The sequence below is a fragment of the Ovis aries genome, chromosome 8, assembly GCF_016772045.2.
Source record: "Ovis aries strain OAR_USU_Benz2616 breed Rambouillet chromosome 8, ARS-UI_Ramb_v3.0, whole genome shotgun sequence".
Classification (NCBI taxonomy): Eukaryota; Metazoa; Chordata; class Mammalia; order Artiodactyla; family Bovidae; genus Ovis; species Ovis aries.
The window spans coordinates 31,919,666-31,930,207 of NC_056061.1; the positions used below are offsets into that span (position 1 = coordinate 31,919,666).

At 40.4% G+C, this 10,542-nt stretch overlaps 1 protein-coding gene across 13 annotated transcripts in view; it reads left to right on the forward strand.

Moving 5' to 3' along the window:
- PREP (prolyl endopeptidase) overlaps positions 1-10,542 on the forward strand; it is a 584,413-nt gene that overhangs the window by 500,924 nt on the left and 72,947 nt on the right. For all 13 annotated transcript variants that reach the window (XM_060419547.1, XM_060419550.1, XM_060419545.1 and 10 more), the window contains one exon: positions 197-302. In XM_060419547.1, the coding sequence (XP_060275530.1) occupies positions 197-302 (106 nt within the window). The remainder of the gene's footprint in view (positions 1-196; positions 303-10,542) is intronic.

Here is a 10,542-nt window from a genome sequence, read left to right on the forward strand (position 1 = left end):
TCACTATGTTTTGTTAAAGTGATTAACTGCAAGATAAGTTAAAATTGATGTTATCTTTTTTCCTAACTTTCTTATCCAGTCATAAGTTTGCAGTAAAGATACACCAGTGAATTTTTTTTTAACTTAATGTGTAACAGTGTTCTCACAAAAAATATATTCTACTAAGTTCCCTGTGCTGTTTTTGTTTCCCTTGTAGTTATCTGATGATGGTCGCTACGTCTTATTGTCGATAAGGGAGGGATGTGATCCTGTAAACCGACTCTGGTACTGTGACCTCCATCAGGAACCCAACGGCATCACTGGTAAGCTGTCTTTCAAACACAGATGATTATTCCAGAGAGCCCCATTAAAAAGCAATTACGTTGGTCTTCTAATTGATTTCCCAAGAAACCTTCTGCTATTTAATCACGTCATCTTGGGTCTGATGATCTTTTCTTTTGATATTCCTTAGAATGAAAAAAAAATTGAATGAAGCTCTTGTTGGCTTTACCATTTTTTCTGTAGATCGAGGCTAACCATATTTTTTGTATGTTTCTCTGTGAGAAAGTATCCTGTCTGTATTGCAGATGAAGATTGTTCAGGCAAGCTGGCCCTTTGATCTGTAAAGTATTATTACTGCCTAGGTGTGATGGTGCAGACTGTCACGGGAAAGAGATCAGACACCAGTGACAATTTATCAGGCTTATATGTGATCATAAGACAGCTTCTCAGTGCTGGACACACGTGTAGTATTAGCTTAACTTGCTTCGTGAAACTGTTAGGTATCAAGATAGGACCAGCCAGTTGCGAATTCTGGAGATGGCTTATTTTAAATGCTGTTTTCCTCCAACATTTATATCATATCAGCACCATCATCAAGCATTAAAGCTTTTCAACAGCATTATTTACTGTGCTGAGAATTCCCAGACCCCAAAACTATCAGGGATATTAGCACCCAGTGCTCGAGCTCATGCTTAGTTGCGTCAATCCTGTCTGACTCTTTTGGGACCCCATGGACTATAGCCTGCCAGGCTCCTCTGTCCATGATATTCTCCAGGGAAGAATACTGGAGTGGGTTGCTATTCCCTCCTCCAGGGGATCTTCCCGACCCCAGAATCGAACCTGTGACTTCCTGCGTTGCAGGCAGATTTTTTACCACGGAGGCACTGGGGAAGCCCTTAGCACCCAGATAATGGCACAATTACCCCATATTCTGGTTAATATGAAATAAATACATTTTAGAGATGTGTATGTTCAGTCTCTCAGTTGTTTATGACTCTTTGTGACCTTATGGGCTATAGCCCACCAAGCTCCTCTGTCAGTGGGAATCTCCAGGCAAGAATACTGGAATGGGTTGCCATTTCCTACTCGAGGGGATCTTCCCAACCTAGAGACTGAATCCACTTCTCTTGTGTCTCCTGAATTGGCAGATGGACTCTTTATCACTAGTGCCACATAGGAAGCCCCATATTTCAGAGATAGTTGACACAAATTTTTAAAATATACAATATTGTATTCATGTCTAATTGTTGATTAGATTCCCTCATTATTAGTATTTTATCTATATCACGTTATGATCAGAAAATATATACCATTTTACATTATTAATTGGGTACTGCATCATTTTTAAACTTCTTTGAGCAAGATCCATAAAACAAAAGATACATCCATTTTGGTCTCATGAATACTACATCCACCTTGATTTTTACATTCTCTGAGAGATGCACACCACCGCTCAGGAATCACTCACCTGAGTTGCAAGTCTAGCTCTGCTCAGAGCTGAGCATGGAAGGTCGAATCTTAGACAAGCTGACAGATATTACTGTGCTGTAGTCCTGCCCACTGTTTACTGCTTGGACCTAGGATGGTAGAAGGGACTTTGCCTTTGTCCAGTTTATCAAAAATTTCAGTTACAGTGTCTTCCTCCAGAGAGCGCTGCTTTCATTTTTTACTTATTACTCCATTGTATCTTTAAATTATTAGTAGGCGTGCTATTAAAAGATACACAAAAGATCTACAAATTATAGACTTCCCTGGTGGCTCAGACGGTAAAGCATCTGCTTACAATGTGGGAGACCCGGGTTCGATCCCTGGATGGGGAACATCCTCTGGAGAAGGAAATGGCAACCCACTCCAGTACTCTTGCCTGGAGAATCCCGTGGACGGAGGAGCCTGGTAGGCTACAGTCCATGGGGTCGCAAAGAGCCGGACACAACTGAGCGACTTCACTTCACTTCAGGCCTGTTATTAAAAGATACAGAAATTGCTTAATTGACTCCAAATGCAGAGAAAAATCCACACGTTTGCACTCTGAACTATTCCTGTGTCCACTTTCATAATAAACAGTACTACTTTGAATGAGACTTAGCAAGTGCCAGTGCCTGTTTTCTTCCTGACCGCTTAGGGTCCTTACCTTTTTTTCCCACTACCTCTTTCTGCCCTGTGTTTTCAGCATTTATGAGAAATTAATGAGGAGGGTATGATATGCAGAGATTGGGATTCCAGGAGGAAGGCAGTGTGGAGGTGCACTGGGCCCTCATAAATAAGATTCTAGTCCTTGCAGCCATGAATGAACATGAGGAATGAAAGAGGGAAGCATTTAAAAAAATCCTGAAGGCTATGTTCAGGTTGGAAGATGCTTAGAGAATATGCCAGGTCCTGGCTTCCCTTCCTAACTTGATCTTTTCCTTGACTTATGAGACCATTGTCTTTGTTTTCTAGGTAATTTTTGTGTAGCTTAGGTGAAAAACCCAGCACAGAGTAATCACTCAATAAATTTAGCACTTATTGTTTTCCAAATTGTTCTCTCTCTTTTTTAAAAAAAAAAAATGATTCTAGAGGAACTTTAAGATTATTTTGCCTTGATCTGAACAAAACCCAGCTCTGTGTTTGACTAAGACTGCGTGCAAATCTTCACATTTATTTGGGACTGTACCTCTGAGTTATATAGGAAACTACATATTTCTTACTAAAGTTATTGCTGGGTGTTTTATATTTGTGAAATATTGATGGTTAGTGAATGTATCTGTCAAGGTTTAACAAGAGAAGTGGAACCAGTAGGAGATATATATTAAGAAATTTATTGCAAGGAATTGGCTTACATGATTAGGGGCCTGGCTGGCTAGGAAAGTCTGAAACCAGTAGGGCAGGCTATCAGGAGGGACAGGCTGGAACTCTCAGGCATAGGTTGAAGCTGCCATCCACAAGTGGAATTTCTTCTTGTTCAGGGAAGCCTCAGCTCTGCTGGAAGGCTCAGGCCTACCCAGACTGTCCAGGATAATCTCCTTTACTTAAAGTCAACTGATTATGGTCTTTAATCATATCTATAAAATTCCTCCCCAGTAACACCTAGATTAGTGTTTGATCAGTTAACTCAGTACATCAATTTAGACAAGTGGATGTATCAAAAAGACCTTTCCAGTGAGCTCATGGAAAACCACATGGAAAGGAATAGAGCAAACAAGTCTTACAATAACCTGATACCGTTTTTAAAAATGAGAATACTAAACTGACCGGTGTGTGGAAATCATTGATTCAAAAGTATAGAATATCCTGTAGGCAAGAAAACACAATGTACATGAGTAAGATAGATGGATTTTAAGCTGTTGAGTTGCACATAGACAGATTGGGAGCAATTTGTAGAGTGTTCTCCAGTGATAGCTGCTAAATTCTGGGTATGGTTCTGGGCCTTTTTTCTCTTTTTTTTTTTTTTTTTCGCTTTACTAGCATTAAACCTATGAGTATCATAGGCCTCAAAGGAGTTCTTTTGAATGGCAGTCCTAGGATTCTGAAATCTCTCAACAGTTGAGTGATTGACCAGTACTAAGAAAATGAACTAGAAATCAGTTCCCACTCTTCGGTTCAAAAGTCAATTAATTGTGTAGGTCAGGATGAGAAAGATCTGTGTGTGTGTGTGTGTGTGTGTGTGTGTGTGGTTGGGGGGGAGTGGTGGTAGTGTGTGCATGTGCTTTTTTTAAATTGACTGCTGATTTATTATGAGTTAATTATATGATTGGGGCGTCCTACGTGGCTCAGCGGTAAAGAATCCGCCTGCCAATGCACGAGGCACAGGTTTGGTTCCTGGATCGGGAAGATCCCCCAGAGTAGGAGGCTACCCAATGCAGTATTCTTGCCTGGGAAAATCTCATGGATAGAGGAGGCTGGCAGGCTACAGTCCATGGGATTGCAAGCAGTCAGACACATCTGGGCGACTGAGCATGCATCCACAATTACATGATTGTGACTGGTTAGAAAAAACAAGTACTGTGGGTGAGTTTATGTGTTGAAGACACTCGGTGTATTTCGTTTATAACAGGAGAGACATAGGAGATTGATATTGTGATCGTTAAATTTTTTAAAATAGTTCCTCTTCATCACAGTTGGGTATATTGAGACAATAAGACTTTAAAATCTCAACTGTACCACTAAATAATTGGTGACCCTGGAAAAGTTATTCTTTCTCTCTTCATATTGGCACAACTACAAATGAGGCAGTGATACCTGCTTAGCAATAGGTAAGTGATACCTGCTTAGCAATAGTGAAGAGTAATGAAAATGCACAGAAAAGGGCTTAGCAGGTTCCGGCGTAGAGTGGATTCTCACGTATACCTTCTTTCTTTATCCATTTGTTTTTTGATGGAAAGGGGAAAATTTGGAGTCATCACACAATGGTTTTAGGTAGTAGATTAAATAGATTAAAGATGCCCTAAAAATAATGTATCTTTAGTATCAAAGCTGCTCTAAACACAGATCTTGGTATTATTTTATGTAAAACTCGATTCATAATCAGCAGAGTTCTTATATGGAAGAAAACACGAAGAGGTGTGCCTCTCATGGGGGACATGTTTAATTTTTCAGGTTGATAACTGAAAATTCCAGAGTGCATATACCCAGCTAGGGACCATGACTGCCACCCAGAATCTTTTTCGTGCTGTTCCCTTACTGCTCCATCATTTTTGTTGCCCTGTTTAAACTAAGGGGAAGAATAATATTTAAGTCAAATGCTAAATGTGTTAGTTAACTGAAATAGTAGGTGAGTTAAACTGAATAGCTGGTGACTGAAAACTAAATCCAGTGTTATGAAATCATCACTGTTATACTGCATAAATTGATACCCCTTGTGATAACCTCAGGCCTTTCTGTTACCATTTTAATCATGTTTACCTTAAAGGCAGGGAGATTTACCAGCATTTCCCTCTACATTAATTCTTCATTTATTAGGGCATCACTAAATATCCTGTCTAGAGAACTAAATAATTTCACTGAGCAAGCTCTTTTGTAACATTTCTGTCATTTTTGTTTTCCAAGAAAACCTTCTGCCTGTGTGCATTTTGAAATGAGAAGCACCAAAAAATGGCAGTGGCTGCTTAATACCACAGAAGAAGATAACACATACTAAATAAATATAGAATGGAAAAAAAATCTTAAATTCTTGAGAGTTAAAAGTGTGCTCTCTGAGTGATTTACATTTATGCCAATTTGATTTTCTGTTCAAGGGCTAGCTGACCTTGGCTCTGTGCTACTCTGTGAGCAAGATCTTTCTTTTACCTTTGCCTCTCTTTGGAGAACCTCACTTCTGCCATTTACATTTGCAGTATTTTTACTTAGTAATATGACCACATTTCTTGCAAACTGTGGGCCGTGGCTCTTCACAGGAACTGCAGCTGATGCTGTAGCTGCTCCTGTCCTTACTTTTCTGAACACTTCGCTCATCACTGGATGGAAACTGTACTTGGCCTCTGGTCTGGGCCTTAGAAGTCTCTATAATTTTCCAAGTGTTCAAAGTAGCTAAGTAGGCCCCCTCCAAGGAACATTGCACCGTCTTCTGCGCTGGCTGCCAGAGACATATCCCGAGTCACTGTCTGCTTTCTCTGGGGAAAGAGGCACTTCTGCCCAGGAGTTAACCTGCTTCCTCTTGCTTTTGTGATACCTTTCCTGCTTCTGGCCCTTCTGCCCCTTCCCCTGTTCTGATTTCTTTTTTCTCTCCATACAAAATCCTTGTGTGTGTGATTCCTTTTGAGCTGCGCAAGGTTAAGGACCTTGTCTATCTCACTCGCCATAGGGTCCCCAGCACCTAGAACAGTGCCTGACAACAATAGAGATTCTCTCCTTGACCAGGCTTGAGTCAGTCAGGCTCCTCGGAGCCTCTTCCCAGTTAGGCTTCAGTCTTGGTTCCTTGTCCCCGCACTCAACTTTCTGGGCCTGCAGAGCCCCAGTTGTAGTGAGAATCCTGCTAGGTCAGTTTAAAGATAGTCCTGTACCCTTGGTGTGGATCCAGGTCCCCTTCCCCCAGCTATCCCTCATGTGCTTAACCTGCCTTCACCAAGAATCCTCCTACCCTGATGTCTTCTCTTAGTAATTTTCAATCCACCCACCCCCTCATTCTGCACATTGGCTATAAACCTCCAGCTGTCTTTTCTGTATTGGAGTTCTGTGTGATCTCTCTCCCTTATTGCAATAGTCTTGAGTAGTCTTCATTACCATTTTAACAACTGTCGGATAACTTTTCTTTAACACAGACTCGCAGTAGGTGGGTACCAGCTTGTCTCCAATAACTTCACTTGCCCCTTTAGAGATCCTGTGCTCAGGTGACCCTGCTTGAGAAGCCACCTTGTTCATTTACTTGTGTAATCTTTACCCTTCTGCCCTGTTTAACTTTTTTGAATTATTTTTTTGTTTGTATTTATTAAATCCTGAGGATGATAAAGTATAGACCGTGTCTCTCCTATCCTGTATATTATGTGAGCAGAAGGCTTCTGCTTCTCTTGTTTATAATTGAAAGTATAGAGGTACCAAGGTATCACTTAGGACACCAAGCAGCATGACATTTTATTAGTTCTGCAGTGGGAAAGGCAGCTGAGTCTTGACCCCCGCTGTTCTTAGTTGATTCATGCCTGGGGAGTAGCTGAAATTAATCATCTGGAACCTTGCAAGAGTATGATTTGTGTCTGGATTTTCTTCTATTTCTGTACCTTTCTAAATCAAGACTACTATTTCTTTTGAAATATATATATACTTATTTATGCATGTATATACTTTGTTTCCTAAATTTGCTATAAAATTATGAATACATAAAGTTGTTTCATATTGACTAAATTTAGAGTAAATGTTCACATATTTTCTGCATTACAGTTAAATGTCAGACCTCAGAGTTTTCCGTTTTCTTGCCAATATGTGAACTTTTAAAATATTTTCATGAAAATTTACACCCTAAAAATACAAAAGATGATGTTCAACATGCTTTTATACATGTTTAACTTTTGTGTATTATATTTCTAAATGTTCTTATTGGGAAAGTGGAAGAAACTGCTCACTTCTTTTAAATTCAGTTACTTCTCTTGTCTTTACCTTATTGAGAAATATATATAAGGCTCAGTCTGAAACAGGATTATGTGAATGTTATATTTAGTCATGAAGCAGACAGGCGTCTATGCTGTACTTTGTGCCGGGCGCTGTGCTGGGTGGCGGCAGTGATGACAGCCTGTCCCTGCCGGATGTGTGCTCCCCGCCAGTTGGACGGAGGCCATGAAACGGCCAGTGCACAGTGTCAGGGTTATCAATGGTGCTGTCACCAAGCACCAACGGTGCTGTCACCAAGCACGCATGTCCAGGCCCAGAGTTAGGACCTGTCTGAGGTTTGGAAACTCTAAATCCCCTCTCACTCCTCTCTGCTGTCTGTCTTTTGTTTGTTCCCCTTTCTTTTGGGTTCTTTCATTTTTCTGTAGCAGGTCAGGTACTTTCCCCCCTATTTTATAGGATAATCAGCAGCAAAACACCATTTGGCCCTATTCTGAATAAACGTGCAACTATGTAAGAAGTTTTTAAATAGGATCCATAAGAAGTAATTGTTAGGTGCAAAGAACTCTGAGCGTCTAAAATCTTTGTTGTCGGTAACTTAACACCATTCTGCTTCAGTGTGATCATCCTTAAAATGGACCTCAAGTGGTCTTTGCTCATGACACAGCATTTAGGGATGAAATTAAAAGATGCTTGCTCCTTTGAAGAAAAGCTGTGACAAACCTAGACAGCATATTAAAAAGCAGAGACATCATTTTGCCAACAAAAGTTCGTACAGTCACAGCTATGATTTTTCCAGTAGTCATGTATGAGACCCTGATGTGTGAGAATTGGACCATAAAGAAGGCCTGAGCACTGAAAAATTGATGCTTTTGAATTGTGCTGGAGAAGACTCTTGAGAGTTCCTTGGACAACAGGGAGATCAAACCAGTCAATCTTAAAGGAAATCAACCCTGAGTAGTCATTGAAAGGACTGATGCTGAAGTTCCAATACTTTGGCCACCTGATGCAAAGAGCCAACTTATTAGAAAAGACACTGATGCTGGGAAGATTGAGGGCAGGAGGAAAAGAGGGCAACAGAGGATGAGATGGCATCACCAACTCAATGGACAGGAGTTTGAGCAAACTCAGGGAGATAACAAAGGACAGGGAAGTTTGGGGTGCTGTAGTCCATAGGGTTGCAGAGTTGGACATGACTGAGCAACTGAGCAACTGAGCAACAACACTGGAGGAAAAGATGAGTGATGCTGACATGCTGATTTTTGTAAGGAAATAGAAGCTTATCTTAAGTTTCATCCAGACTGTTACTAACCTGTCTCTCAGCTTTTTACCTTTTTTTGCGGAAAGTTTGATCATTTTAGATTGATAAAATTTTTAGCATTCACCATGTCTTCATCTTAATGCTTTCATGTCAGTAAAGAAAACTGGCTTTCACCTGCATTGGAAATCAATCTACACTACATGCGAACATAGTGCTCCACAAGGAAGCTTAGGGTTTGTCAGACACTTAAATTATTCACTCAGCCAATCTGGGACAATTTTGACTCCCATGTTCATGCCTGGTGGGGCTGGCCATCTTTTGGAAGTGGAGAGGAAAGGTGGGGGTGGGGGGAAGTAAACATTCAAGGAACTTGAAACAAGTGAGTTGTCTCAAGTTGAGCAAAGTCATCAGAGTATTAAAAAGTCAGACTAAGGAGGAGGGCTTCTGTGAGAGACAGGGAGTTATCAGAAAATAAGTTGTGTTTCTGAGTGGGAATGCCAGCAGCCCCAAAGAATTGGAACATCCAAAGACAGTATAAAAGTAAGAAAAAAAACATTAATTTTGAAGTAAAATATGAAGAACTAGCGACAAAATTAAAAATTTTACCAATTTTTAAGTTAGTGATTATAAAGGTGTTTTCCTAGGAAAATGGCTGTGTGCCCTGAGAGATGGAAATTAGATTTTTATAAGTTCACTGTTAGCAAATAAGTAGTGCTGTTCTGAAGCCACATTCTGCTTATTTTTGTCATTTGAGGAATGCTGGGGTGATAACCAGCACTGGGATGGTAGTGAGTAGTTTCTTAGCATTTCCTGTGTGCCAAGTTCTATATACCCCATTGTCTTTTCAACAGCCTCTAAGGAGCCTGTGCTGTTACCTTGAGGAAACTGAGAAGGGCGAGGCCAGTTAGCTTTTCTGATGCTGTTGAAAGATTCAGACCCAGGTCAGTTGGATTCCATACCCAAGTTTTAGCCATCACCGTGTGGCAGGTGCGACAGAATGAAGGCCTCAGGCCAGAGAGAACAGCAGCCTTCTGCTCTCCTCAGTCCTGGAGCGTGACCCGTGTCTGCTCTGCATTTGTTAACTGTTGTCAGAGGCCAAGGCCTCCGTGTTCTGTCAGTGTATGAGAGAGCTTATAAAACATTTTCTATGGAATATACGTAATAACATTGATTTTCAAATAAAGCAATACAAGTGATGAATTGCTCTAGAGAAAGTTTTAGATATTTTAAGCTCACCTTCACTCAGTAAACTAATCTTTCCCCCACCAAGAAACAGATTTATAAAAAGTAACTTCAACTTCAGTGTAGAGAAGTTTGGGAATCAAATTCTGTTGACTTCAAAGGGAAGAACCACTTACACACAAAAATACTTCAGAAGAGGTGGGCAAAAGTGAGATGGTTTGAGAGTTTAGCCACCTCTCTCTCTCTTTTAAGTAACTCCATTTTTTTTTAAAAATTAAGTCAATAATGTTTTAACTTGTGAATAACAAAATGGAATGAGTTCCATTGTTCAACTGGAACACCATTTCTCTTGAATTATCTCCTGGCCAAAGCCTGAGCAGCACGGGTTCCCAGAGAGCCAAAGGATTCTATGAGCCCTTGTTTTGAATGTGCTGCCCTGTGAGCTGGTGCTCTGAACAGCTTTTCATATTAGAGCTGGATTTGTATAAATCCAGCCACATTCCTAAGTCTGACTTGTGTGCGCTTACGACTAAAGTCAGTGTCTCAGAAATTGGTGGCAGATAATGACCACAAACTTTTAAAAATTGTTTTAGCACTATTTGGAGCTTGATTATTTAAAACAAGTGCATGACATCTTCAGGTTCACCTGACTGTACAGAAATTTATGCTGTGTTTTGCCTTTGGTGGACATTTCAGTGACTTTTTTATAGGCAGGGAAAAGTAGGGTCATAGTAAATACCATGGCAATGGCTGTAAGACCTTTTCGTCAGAAACCGTAAGATGGTTACTTTGAGAAATAAAGGTTTCACATCAGGAAATGCTTT